Source organism: Calidris pugnax, unplaced genomic scaffold (genome assembly GCF_001431845.1).
Source record: "Calidris pugnax isolate Ruff unplaced genomic scaffold, ASM143184v1 scaffold28, whole genome shotgun sequence".
NCBI lineage: Eukaryota > Metazoa > Chordata > Aves > Charadriiformes > Scolopacidae > Calidris > Calidris pugnax.
Window position 1 is genome coordinate 88,560 of NW_015090842.1, and position 13,643 is coordinate 102,202.

At 39.6% G+C, this 13,643-nt stretch overlaps 2 protein-coding genes across 2 annotated transcripts in view; both read left to right on the forward strand.

Annotated features, from left to right (window-relative positions):
* Window positions 1-3,762, forward strand: part of NUDT19 (nudix hydrolase 19) — a 4,637-nt gene extending 875 nt beyond the window's left edge. Inside the window, exons 2-4 of the mRNA XM_014942131.1 lie at window positions 1-218; window positions 1,609-1,816; window positions 2,402-3,762. Coding sequence (XP_014797617.1) covers window positions 1-218; window positions 1,609-1,816; window positions 2,402-2,628 — 653 coding nt within the window. The 3' untranslated portion in view covers window positions 2,629-3,762. The remainder of the gene's footprint in view (window positions 219-1,608; window positions 1,817-2,401) is intronic.
* A 2,596-nt stretch (window positions 3,763-6,358) lies between these two features.
* Window positions 6,359-13,643, forward strand: part of TDRD12 (tudor domain containing 12) — a 37,310-nt gene continuing 30,025 nt past the window's right edge. The window contains exons 1-6 of the mRNA XM_014942227.1: window positions 6,359-6,522; window positions 8,594-8,641; window positions 9,829-9,990; window positions 10,290-10,426; window positions 11,848-11,967; window positions 13,316-13,371. Of these exons, the coding sequence (XP_014797713.1) occupies window positions 8,621-8,641; window positions 9,829-9,990; window positions 10,290-10,426; window positions 11,848-11,967; window positions 13,316-13,371 (496 nt within the window). The 5' untranslated portion in view covers window positions 6,359-6,522; window positions 8,594-8,620. The remainder of the gene's footprint in view (window positions 6,523-8,593; window positions 8,642-9,828; window positions 9,991-10,289; window positions 10,427-11,847; window positions 11,968-13,315; window positions 13,372-13,643) is intronic.

The following is a 13,643-nucleotide window of genomic DNA, read 5'->3' on the forward strand; positions in this document are numbered from 1 at the left end:
GGCGACGGCGGGTGCGGCAGGACCCGAGCTGCTTCCTGCAGCTGTGCCGGCGGCTCGGCTGCGCCCCCGACATCTGGGCGCTGCAGGAGTGGAGCAACTGGCTGACCCCCGTCGGCAGAGCCGGCGGCCGGCGCTACGACACCGCCTTCTACCTGTGCTGCCTGCAGCAGCGGCCGCCCCACGCCTCGCAGGACGACCAGGAGGTGACAGCTCTCCTGGTAAGGGCGGCGCGGCACGGCCCGCCGCGGGGCTCCCGGTACGGTTCGGCCCGGCCCGGCGAGCACTGCCGGGGCCGCCTCCAGCGCGGAGGAACGGCCGAGCAAAGGGCCAGCGCCCCACCAGGCTGCTAGTCAAGGGGAAGGGAGTTGGCCCTTTGGCGGTCACCCTCGCCTCGGTACTCTCCTGCTAGCCCGCAGCCCCCACCGCTGGGCGTCTTGAAGGGCATTCGTTGTACCTGAGTTTTATGGCGTGCGGTGTGTGTCGCGTCGGATTGTTTTGCCTTTGAATTGTTGTATCTTTCAAAGGTGGATGACAAGCAGTCACTTTCCACACCGCCATTCCCTGCCGTTAGCCCTCGGACAGGCAGTGCGGCGGCGGAGATGCGGGGGTACCTGCGGGGTGTTCCAGCCGCGGGAGCTGCTGGCGGCGTCCCTCTTCTCTGCTTGCTTGGGACGTTCCAAGTAACATACAAACTTGTGAAACAGCGTATTATTAAAACCATTTTGGGAGTTAACGTTGCTTTTTTTTAACTTTGTGTTTTGTTTTTGTTTGGTTGGTTGGTTTTTTTAATCGGAGGGTGTAAAAGATTGAAAAACTTCATGAAGGAACTTCTTGAAGACAGCTCAGGGTCAGGCACATTAGGGTCTTTAAGTTTTTCTAGAATTCCGAAAAGTTTGAAAATAGAAACCAGACAATTCTGTAAAAGTCTATCTAAAGATTTTGCTATTACTGATGTTTCTGTATCTATTTTTTTAACAGATCTCACTACAGAAATTTAGAAGTACCCGAGATCTTACCTTCAAAAGAGTTGATGTCTGCTATAATTTTGTTACAAATCTGCAAATGCTTATGCACACATTTATATTATCAAATTCACCATGTGAGATGAAGATTACTAATAGTTTAAACATGCCAAACAACGTAACATTTAAGCATGAACAGCTGCTGGTCGTGCTCTGAAAACAATGTTTACAGGAATCAGATGTTTAGAGGTACTTTTAATTCCTGAAGCATCAGTAGCAACCTCTGTTAACCAAGTCCACCTTGAGTTTAAGGTTTTATGTTTCAGTAGACTTTTAGTCACGCCCCTGAAGTAAGTCTCAATTTTAGTTTATAAACTTGGCATGCCTACATGTAAAATACGCACCTACTTATTTTTATTGGACAAAGAGGAATTTTTATAGATTGCTTTTATTATGTTTTTTCATTTTTTTAAATTATCTTTTTGTTGCTATTTTGGTATAGTTTATAGATGGGGTTTGTTGTTTTCAGACACCGTGACCTGTTTCAAGCTCTTTTTTCTGTAAAGAATTCCTTGCTAATAGCTTTTAAGGTTACTTTCTACCTGCTGATGAAACCATTATATCAAGGCCTGTTTTCATATTACAGTGGTCATCGCCTCCAGAAGCCATTGAACGCTTTAAATCTCAAGAACTATGGTTTGCTCCACCTCAGTTCTATGAGCTGTGTCGGCTGTGCAACTTCTCGTCGCTCCGCGAGTTACACCAGTTCAGCTCTGACCGGGCTCTGGAGGGATGTGAACGTTGGATGCCCGTGATGTTAACTGCTTCCGATGGCTACATTCAGCTCCTGCCAGGTAACACAACAGTTGAAGGTTCTTTTAAATCCGTCAAAGCTTGGGAACTGATACCTACTCAATGTGACATAAACCAGCCTATAGCTGTAAGAAAAATATTTTTTAAAGTCAAGTTACTGCATGTTTTTTCTACTGTTTGGCCTCCTTTGATACAATTCATAATGGCTACTGTCAGAGACCAGCTACTGAAACAGATAGGCAGGACAGTTATTTCTGTACTCGCTTACAATCTCATTGTCTCATATGGTTGCCATTAATGTGTTTATTTATTAAGAAATCCTAGTATTTCAGCTTTTTTTTTTGAAGTTGCTGTATTTGTGGCACATTAGCATTCTTGCCCAAGAGCAACATGGATAAAACAGAACAAAATAACAGTTTCTATTCTTAGTTCTCTTGTAGTATTTTTATACACTTGGAAAAGTATTTGTTGTCTTCTCTGTCTATATAAACTCATATTTGAGGAGGCTGGGATTATTCCATATTAGTATTATCAAGAACTAGTTTCACTAGTGCTAGTTTCACTCAATCAAAAGGCTGAAAAATAAGGTAGGCAATGTATAACTAAAACTCTTTTTGTGCCCACAGGAGATGAGTTATATCCAGAAGATCCAGATTATACAGGAGAAAAAAAAGTAATCATGTCAACAGATAAGAAAGTTGAAGATCTCATGAAAGAGGGTAGTGTATTTCACAGGATAGTAATAAAAAACATCAACAATCTTGCTGTCTATGTTAATATTCAAGCAAAATATAAACATAAGAATCCAGTGATGATAGAGTCTCGTTGTTCAAATCACAATAGCAGACTGTAATATCTGCTTGGTTTAAAGTTATGGTATTTTTAATTACATACATATTCACTGTGGTTTTGTCTTCTCTAACTATTGCCAAATTGTCAGGAAAATACTCCTTTGTCCTACCAAAGCTTTTTGTGTATGGGGTTTGAGATTTGTGTTGATTCACTGAGTCTTTGAAACAGCACAGTTGTGCCACTTACGATCTTTAGAGACTACTGAAAATGTAACATAACCATCAACCTGATTATTAAATTCAATGTGATTTGATGGTAATTATACTGAGGCATTACCACCTTATTCTACTTACTAATTGCAGAATATGCAGCAACACTGATCTGTTGAAACACGCAGGTCCTTTTCTCACTGAAAATTTAAGTATATATTATGTTCAGGACAAGTATGTTTTGAGTTGAAGAATTCTTTTACTATGCTTCCCAAAGTTATCCATTAGACTACTGTAATTTGTGCTTTGGAAAGAATCTCATTCCATATCTGCTGACATCTCCCAGTCTATTCTTTCATTTTTGGGAAAACCAGTGTATATGTGTAGAGAGAGATTTATTAGCTAAAGCTCACCTTTAAAAAATAATTATAAAATTAATGTTTATATTCAATAGACTTAAATTATTTCTACTCATGATAATGTACACAAAACTTTACAATCACCAAAGGTAAAGATTATTTAGAGAAACTAAGTCATCTATCAGATTGAGTGTATTCTCAACATTCTTTTTATTCATGATAATTTTTACTCTTTAAGTTGTTAGCACTTTAAAAAAAAATACAAACCCAAATTGTTTAGTTCCAAAAAGATACCAACAACTTCAGGGAATTAGGCACTACCTTGGAAACACCCACTTCCATATTTCAACATCCCACATTTTGCTTCTCAACTACTTTACTAAATATCTGAGATTTAAGAACTTCAGAGGAAGGATTGCCGCTCAGTTTTTGGTTTCGGATTTTTGGTTGGTTGGTTTTGTCTTTTTTGTGCAATAAATGGAGTAAATGGAGCACTGATGTAAATTCTTTATCTGGAAGAAGAATGAATGATGAGTTGAAATTAGCCAGTAAAGTTGTTCAGAAAGTTTTGTTTCAGCTTTTGTTCTGTATTTCAATTAAAATCTGCATTATTTTCATTAAATTGAATTGGTTTGTATTATTAATTTGGAGTGGGAAAAAAAATGTCTTTGTCTTCTCTCTGAACATGCTCAGACTGTTGGTTTTGCAGAGCTTGCTGTAATTTGTATTCCTTTGCTAAACATGGATCACGTGAAGCAGTACATATACTATATACTGTATATTACGCAGTGTAGTATCTCCTTTAGAATATTCCAGCTAACTCTGCTGAAGATGAAGACAACAGAAAAAATTAGGAAAATGTAAAATAGAGGAAGCAAAGAAAGTACCATGTATTGCTGCTGTCTTGCATGATTTTCAGTTTTTTGAGATTAACACTGGCCTCTATAGTACTGGGAAGAAGAGGTAAAGGCATGCTTATGATCATATTTATGGTGTCTATAGAAACAAATATCTTGGCTTCAAAATGATTCAGTTCATGTCATTCTGATGTTGGTGGCCCCAGAGCTGGAGGAAGCCGTGCGGGGGGTGAGGAGTGTCTTCCCAGAGCAGAGGGGCAGATTCTCCCCTCCTACCCTGCTGGCCACGATGCTGGGGATGCCGCCCAAGATGCAAGTGGTTTTCTGAGCTGCAAGTGCAGATTGCCAGGTCACATCCAATTTTTCATCCACCAGTACCCCTAAGTTCTCCTCAGGGCTACTCTCAACCCATTCATCACCCAGTCTATACTCATACTGGTGATTAACCCAGGTACAGGATCTTGCATTTGGCCTTGCTTAACTTCACAAGTTTCACACAGGCCCACTTCTCACAGCTGTCAAGTCCCTCCAGATGGCAACCCTTCCTTCTAGCATACCAACTCAGCTTGGTGTCATCAGCAAACTTGCTGAGGGTACACTCAATGCTACCATCTGTGTCATTAATGAAAATATTAAACAGTACAGGTCCCAGTATGGACCCCTTGAGGGACACCACTCATTATCGGTTTCAATTTGGACATTGAGCCATTGACTGTAACTCTTTGGATGTAGCAATCCAGCCAATTCCTTATCCATCTAATAGCCCATCCATCAAATCCACCTCTCTCCACTTTAGAAGCTAGAATGTTGTGGCGCAGCATGTCAAAGTCCTCAGAGAGGTCCAAGTTGCTGTCCCCTTGTCCACTGATGTAGTCAGTCCATTATAGGAGGCCACTAGAGTAGTCAGGTATTATTCGCCCTTGGTGAAACCATATGGGCTGTCTCAAGTGACTTCCCTGTCTTCCATACACTTCAACATTAGCCTCCAGGAGGATCTGTTCCATGACCTTACCAGGCACAGAGGTGAGTCCATAGCTCCTTGAAGAGCTGCCACCTTTCTTCTGCTCCTTTATCACCAAGGGCAGTTTCCAAGGGACTCCTATCCACCCACCAATTGCTTAAACAGCTGAAGGATCTTCACTTTACTCCATCTGGTCCATACTCCTCATGGATCCAAGTATACAAAACAATATATAGAAAAACTCCCAAAATAAAGAAAATACGAAATCTACAACTGCTTTGATTTTGCAATATAGTCTTTTGTAGTTGCTGGATGATTTTTCTTTGTTGTTCTGTGCCTTATGATTGTTCTATCAGATTACTTTTACTGTAGAAAGTAGGTATTAGGAGAAGACATTTTTAGGAAAGAAATTATTTGGCAACAAAGATACAGGTTAGATTCTTACAGAAGTTTTTACATACCTGCATGTTGCTGTACATTATGCCTCTAATTCTAATGTAAGTTTTTCTGTGTGTCAAAACCAGTTAATTCAATACCAAACCGACATCTTAAGTAAACAGTCTGCCTCTGATTGTCTTTACAACTTTTTTTTTTCCACCCACAAAAGCAAGATGGCCCAGTAGGGGGAGCTCGAAGGCCAAAGAAGTAAGAAAGCAGCAGAAGTATACTATTTTAAATAGAGAGTGATGACAAACGGTAAATGTAAGCATAAACGGCTTAGAATATGCATGCAGTAAATACCTTTTAATATTAAGTCAAAAATAATTATGATTAAAGCTGTAGTTTCAAAATATTAAGCAGCTCTGAGTACAGGCTTCTGCCCGAATAAGTTTATTTCCCAGCCGCAAGTCTGACCCCCTCCTTGGGCTGGCACCTTGTCTGTGCAGCCTTGCACAAAACCACATCAGGCCTGAGGTACTTTTTTTTTTTTTTAAAGCTTGAATGGAAAGAGTAGTATACTACAAGGTGAACTAAAAGAACAAAAAAGGAGCTGCTTTATAACAGAGCTCGAGAAGCAAGAGTGAAGTAAGCTCTAAGGCCTAAATGCTATGGGACATTTACAGCAGCCATTTTGTCGCAGACAGGTGTCTATTTCAGTAGCACAGCCGCACTCCAACAGCCCTAGGCGCTCTTTCTCCCCACATCTACATAATTCTACACACCTTTCAAGGATACGCTCCGCTCCAGACTTCGCGGCCTCGGGGGAAAACACCTGCGCCAGAACAGCCGACGGCCCCCGCCTCACGGGGCGGGATGAGGCCGGGCCTCAGGACGGCGCCGCCACCGAACGGTCCCCGCCCCTCCCTTCCCTTGCCGGAGGCAGGCGGTACGGCAAGATTCACACTTACGGCTCGTTTGCTACGACGATACGTGTAAACAGCTAAGATCGCCCTATCACCGCACTCCGACCTCGCTTCTCCTCAGCGGCACACCGCACGCGCCACCCGCCTGAGCACAGGGTGGCCGCCGCGGGGGCCAGGAAAGCCGTCTGCTTTTGGAAGCTTCTGAGGAGAGCGGCAGGGAGCTGGTGTTTGGGCACTTATGTCCGTGGCGATGTTGGTGACTGAGGTTAGGGGGGTTGTTTATACCAGGAGGAGCCTGAAACTGAGTCAGAATATGAAGGAAGATGGCGGATGGGGGCGTGTGTGAGGTGACGTGGGATGGTGGGATAAAGCAAAAATCCACAATTTCTTAACAGTCGTTCAGCTTTTACTGTGCTCTTTCCTTGTGTTGTGTCTGTTAGATGTGGGGGTTTTAGGTGGAGTAAGAGTCAGTAGAGGGAGGGAAGTTAGGACGGTGAGTTGGTTGGTTTTTTTAGGAGCATTTGTATCAGAATACTGTATCTGGTTTTGGGCCCGTCACGACTGGAGGGACACTGAGGCGCTGCAGCGTGTCCAGAGAAAGGCAACGGAGCTGGTGAGGGGTCTGGAGCACAAGTCTTGTGAGGAGCGGCTGAGGGAGCTGGGGGTGTTCAGCCTGGAGAAGAGGAGGCTGAGGGGAACCTCAATCTCTCCAACTCCCTGAAAGGAGGGTGTAGCTGGGAGGGGTTGGTCTCTTCTCCCAAGGAACAGGTGATGGGACAAAAGGAAATAGCCTCATGTTTCCCCAGGGGAGGTTTAGGATGGATATTAGGAGAAATTCCTTTATGGAAAAGGTTACCAAACATTGGAAGAGGCTGCCCAGGGCACTGGTTGAATCATGGTCCCTGGAGGTATTTAAACGCTGGGCAGACGTGGTGCTGAGGGACACGGTGTAGTGGTGGTTTGGGTAGTGTTATGTTGATGGCTGGACTTGATCCTAAAGGTCCCATCCAACATAAGTGATTCTATGGCTTCTGTTGCGGGAGAGGCATCCTTTTACATTCTCTTAGGTTTTTCTCAAGGTAGCAGTTTTGGGTGATGGCTTTAGTGAGTTCTTGAATCTTTACAAGGTAAATATTCTTAGTGTTGGCTGTGAGTTTTGAGCAAACATTTGTGTTCTTGTTTAGTTCTTAATAACAAAATGGGTGATTTTTTCATTAGGAATGTATTAGGAGAGCTAGCCTTCCACATGGCTTTGCTTTATCATAGATACTTTGATAGGGCACTTACTGGTTTTGCACTTCTCAAACTGAGAGATTAGGAGTGGCTATTTATGTCTCTCAAATGTTATTCCTGAAATAGAAGTCTATATTTCTCTCTGTTTCTGAAGCAGGACTGTATATCTCATGCTACAGTATAATGCAGTGTTAGAGACTTACATGTAACCTGGATGGTATGCTTTTATGATATGGTATTCAGTAAAGCTAAACCAGTTTTGGCTGTTTCATTGTAGTGTGAAACTGGGAATAATTAGTACTATCTCTTAGCAAAGCATGTTGCTAGTTACACAGAGTAGCTGTATTCCTTTTTACTCAGCACTGACTTGTTTAACACTAGCTGTGGAAGGCCAATGTCTTGACTTTCCTCTCCTGAAGCATTTTAGTAGGCACCTACGTCCAGTGTGGATTCTTTTAAGCGGTAGACACTGCAGTGATGATATTGTGGTGTGCTGGTTTGTGCCAAAATGAAATGCGAATTACTTCAGTCTGTAGGTACCTTATTATCCATTGTAATTCTTAGGTAGGATATGTACTGTTGCAGGTACTGGTAAAAATTTCTGTTATCTTAAATTTGTTTGCTAAGATTAGGTTGCTTCTTTTGTATTATTTTTTTGGGGGAGGTAGGTTGTTTTTTATGGTTTTTTTTAATGATGTAAGCATTTTCCTCTAGCGTTTCTGTCCCTTTGGTCATGTAGATAAATTGTAGTAGCCCTTGTCTTCAATCAGCCTATTTCTGTTGACCTTTGAATGTAAGATAATCAGCTATATACTGAAAGTGGATCGAGGGTAACAGGTGTGTTTTGGTGTATGAAAAATTGGTGTGGTTGTATGTAAATAAGTATGGATGGCAAAACTTAATTAGGCTTTAATGTAGTGCATCATTAAGAAGGCTGGTTTGAGCTGTTTGATAAGTGTAAATCGCTTGCCTAGACTAATACTCCTGAGACAAGCAGCAAAAATCTGTAGGCTTGCTTTAGGTGTATGTTCTTCAGATATGCTTCAGAACAAGTGATGGCTTTAAAAACGGTTCATCAAATGTTTGTTTTTCTTTTACATTAGTGTTGAGGAAGACTCTAGCTGAGAAACATGGAAGTCTTGGTATTAGAGGTATGCTGGCATTTTTTTAAAGTCTAAAGGATTGGTGTTTGTTTATTTCAGTCCAACTCTATGGAAGTCAGATTTACAAATAAAATGATGCCTCTATTTCCATTCAGCAGTCATTTCTTACATGTGTGGGGTCATATATGGATTATAGACGTTTTGTCACTTCTGTTAAGTGTTTATATTGGTTTCATCTCAAAAGAGGTCAATAGGGATGCAGTTAAAATCTAAAATGGAAGATGCACAGTATAGTCTTTTAATGGAGTTTGGTATAATACTAGATTCTACTAAATTCCACCAGAGATCATGGAAGAATCATTTTCCCAGAATACTGGCAGGACAGCTGACTCCAACTGACCAGAAGGATATTCCATACCAAATTATGTTATGCTTGGCAATAAAAGGTACAGGGAAGGATCAGAAAAGGGGAACACTTCAGGTTATTGAATTTGTCTTTCTGAGTGAGCCCTGTTCTCGTAGAAGCGGCTAAACATCTGCCTGCCAATGGGAAACAGTGAATGCATTCCTTATTTTGCTTTGGTTGCATGCACAGCTTTTGCTTTACGCCTTCAGCTGTTTTTATTTCAACTTGAGAGTTTACTTTCTCATTTTCACCCTTCCACTTTTTTCAGTCATCCCACTGCAAGGGAGCAGCTGCGTGGTGTTTAGCTACTTACTGGGATTAACCCACAGCAACTGGGGACCCAGATCAGCCAAAAGACTGGCTTATAAAGGGTTACAAAGGCTGAGAAGAAAGCTATGACCCCATTCTAAAGAAACTGTTTTATAGACTCTCTGAGCATGAAGAAAAGCCCATTGTTGGGGTTTGTTGTGTGTTTTGGGTTTTTTATACATCTTGAACGTGGAAGTAAAAAATCTGTCATTGCACTTTGCCCACTGTTTGGGTTAACCAACTTGTTAGATAGCACTGCTACCTTTTAGACTACATGTGCTTCTATGTGCAGTGCTAAAGAAACTTGCAAGTCATTTAATGAATTAATGGTCTGAAGTTGAAAGATGTTTTGCTTGTTAACATTCTGTATGCTAAGTATCAGTCTGGGTAACTTTTAAGGTGCCTTGCTAAAGATTTTACGTTTTGTTTTTACATTTGCTGCTCAGATGTTCATAAAAACATGCTATCATTTTAGCCGGAGTTAACAGTATTTGTTTTTGTTGTCTACTCCTTGCCCCAGATTGAAGATCCAGGTTGCTTTTGGGTTACTATGAAAGGATGTGGGCCTTACGTAGTCGATGAAATAGAATATAAAAACCTGAATGCTGAAATGAACCAGTTCTATGAGAAATCTTATAAAGATGTGGATGAAGTAAAACCACTAACAGTAAAAGAAGGCCAGGTAAAATCATTGCTGTATTATGTAGATAGAAATAACCAGTTATTTGCATTTTGGGGGTGAAGTACCCAAGATATGCATTAATCTTCTTTTTAATACTGTTACGTAGAAAAGTAGATAACGACATCTGTATGGGTTACTTGCGTGGTATATGTAAACTTCATAACTACATAAACTGCAACACTTGCATTTTAAAAATAAAATTGAGGGCTGTATAATAAATACTATTTTCTTGCCTCTAAAAAAATCTTTGAGTGTGATTCGCTCCATTTACAAGAATTTGCTGTCTTGTTCTTTTTCAGATTTGTGTGGTTTTCAGTGATGAACTCAAATGCTGGTGTAGAGCGGTTATTAAGTCAATCATGTACTGTACAGACCATTATCAGACAGAATGTTTTCTTGTGGATTATGCGAAATACATTTTTGTTAAATCAAAGGAGTAAGTGTTTGGATTTTTTGACACTGTCACTGAAATGTATTTGTTAGTTAATGCATACAGATGCTATTAATATTTATTTAGATTGATATTGACAAGGCTTTGATTTAATTGAGGTGTAGATTGGGTCCACAAGAAACTGCTAGCCATGGGATAGGCCCTTGCAGGTATGGATGTACACCAGTCTTTGTGACTTTTTAAAGATGCTTTTTATTGTAGGGTTTGGGTTTTTAAAGATTTGAAATTGAAATAATGGCAGTTTAAGTCCGAAATACACGATTGCCAGTTAACATATTTATATATGCTTTTCTTCATTGTTAAGTGATTATATACTAAAAATTATAAGCAGTGAAGATCATTCACAAAACATATATGAAAGCAGGCTTCACTTACTGAAGCAGCTTTTGACATCTAGACACAAGTCCATGATGTTTTTTCCCCACTGCAATTTACTAGCTTGTTTACTTTCCTAAGAGCTGACAGTCTGTCTTCGTATGGTGTAAAAGAAGGTGAGTTTTCACAGGTTTCCAGTTTTAAATAAAATCACTATGAAACTTACCGTTTCTAAAATCTTGAAAAATAATTTAAAAAAAAAAACTGTTCTAGCTCTTAGCTAGATTTAAAGTTCATTTCTGTAATAAAATATGCAGCTGTGAGCATGAAAAGCTTTACCAAATGTTTTTTGCAGTATTCCACAAAATTAAGAAAGCTTTTTTTAAAATACTTGAAATTTAAAAAGAAATAATGTTTTTAAATTTAATGTTGCTATATTGGAAACCAACTTGAAAATGCCCTGAGTTTGAAATACATTTAAGTAGACGCAAATGTGTACTGCTTTTTCATTGTAAAATAAAAATTTGAACAAAAGCAGTAAATACATGAATCTTAAAAGCTTGCTATATGCAGTGCCTTGCTCATTATGAAAAATCTCCAACCAAAGCAAGTGTGAAGGATAGATGAACACTCTAGTGATAGCTTTATAAAGAATAAATTCTTTTTTTGAAAATGAGTACAGGTGCAAATCAGCGTACTTATTACATTTTCTTCTTGCTGATGTTAACCATACCTGGTTTCTCGCACAGAAGTAATAATTGCAAAATGGAATGTGCAGTGCGAGGTGGTATATGTGGTAGTATGAGGGCTAAATACCATGAAAAGATAAAGCTGTAGTGACAAAAGATCAGAAAGATTTCGAGTTAATAGAAAGTGTATTCATATCCAGAGCCAATCTGTTCACTAGTTGGTAGCACCTCTCTTGGAGAGAAAAATAACAATGGTTTGAGGGTGTCTCACAGTGGGAGGCAAACCTCTGGAAGAACTCTGTTGTTAGATGCAGGGTAATGGAAGCATGTATATGAGACCAATGATTTCTGGAGAGCAAAATCTGTTCAGTAAAATGAGAGTATTTCCACTTTGTTTTTAAGCATTCGTGTTGCACTGGAAGCATTTATGCAGATCCCATATAGAGCAAAGAAGTGTAGACTGTATCGCACAAAGCCAGTGACATTGCGTATTGACTTCTGTGAAGATGCTGCAAAAATAGTGTAAGTAGAGTTTAATAAATGTATTGTATTACTAAATTTCTCAAGTGTGAAGTGTTACTACAGAGTATCTTTTTAGAAGAGATTATATTTCAAGAAGAACATAGAAACAGTTTTCCAAATCTGATTTCCTGTTTCAGAGGAGCAGTTCTTAACTGGAACTGCTTCCTTAACGATTTGGGTTTTACTGTTCACCTGTTTGAATCTCTTGATATTTATTTTAAACCCTTCAGAAGTTCAGACAGGTTTCTGGTAGTTTTTGCCCTTTGTCTGTCATCCTAAAGCTGTGCTGCTTGCTTCCTAGAACATGAACTTCTTTGCTAATCTATCCTTATGTACTGTTCCTTATAGATGCTCATCTTACTCCTGCTGCTCTCTTTTTGTGGGATTTTCATGCTTAGCTGAATTGAAGTTCTACAGCTGTTTATAGGTAGCTTTGGTTTTCCCCATTCTGTCTTTTTCCTGGCCATATTTTGGTTTCCCATTGTGGTTTCCTTGTATTCATGTCAGTTTTTTTCCACTGCAATTTTGAAGGACTTTAGTTAAGGTTTTCACTGGGGTCTGGTGTAAAGAGAAATGTTTTTGTGTGCTTGAGTTCCAGGATGCTCTTGTCAAAAATCTTGCCAGCTTGTGAGGGACACTGGGGAGCATGGCTCCACAGCAAGAAAGCTACTTTAGTTTATGTCATTAAAGAATATTCAAAAATATGTGTGGTCAAGCAGTTTACTTTTTAAATACTCATTAGGAAGAAGAAATTAGTATTTGATTTCCAGAATTCTGACAGAACAAATATTAGTACAGTTTGGGTGGAATAGTGTGCATCTTGAGTGGGCCATCATTGTGAATTATCGAAGAAGTAATAAATTGTCATATTCTGCTTACAGTGCTCTTCACTTATTTTTTTTTTTATTTTATACTTTAAGTTGCAGAAGATGGTAAAGAGTGAACTTGATTTTCTGCTACAGATACTTCAGTGTTCAGCACTTCACTGTTCAAGGGCTTGTTCGAAATTGCTCAATACCTATTCATATGTTCTGCGAGAGGATTCTTCCTTTTTTTGGTGGTTCTGTTTCATTTCTAACCATTGTTTTATGCTGGATGTAAGCTGACGTACCTTGACAAAGCAATATCCAGTAATTTTTGATCAGCTTATTTTATTGATGAGCTGAAACAATATTCTCAAGAGTGAAATTACATTCTAAGTAGTAAGATTCTGCTAATGTGTCTATTTGGTGCACTTAAGATTTGGCATGACTTGGAATGATTTATTTACATGCATCACAAGTTTTTTCCAAAATTACCATTTTAATTTTTGATGATGTGGGATAACTGGTTGTGTTTGTTTTCCTAGACCAGCCAAAAGATGGGATAGTGCTGCAACTCAGTATTTTCAAAACCTTCTCAAAGGTAAATAAGTAAAACATCCTGTCAAAATCATAATTGACACTTCTGTTTTGGGGAAAAATAAACTGTTAGAGAAATGTAGTACTTGCATTTATATATTTAATTATATTTAAGAATGTTGTATATTAAAGAGGAAGGAGCTACAAAAGGTTTTTTGTGTGCACTGACTAAAGCAAAAATATTTGTGGATCTGCATCTTGAGTACTGTGGGCTGCATGAATTTGATAAATTAGGGGTGGATCTTCTGGGAAGTACTACTGAGGAAAAGGATCTGG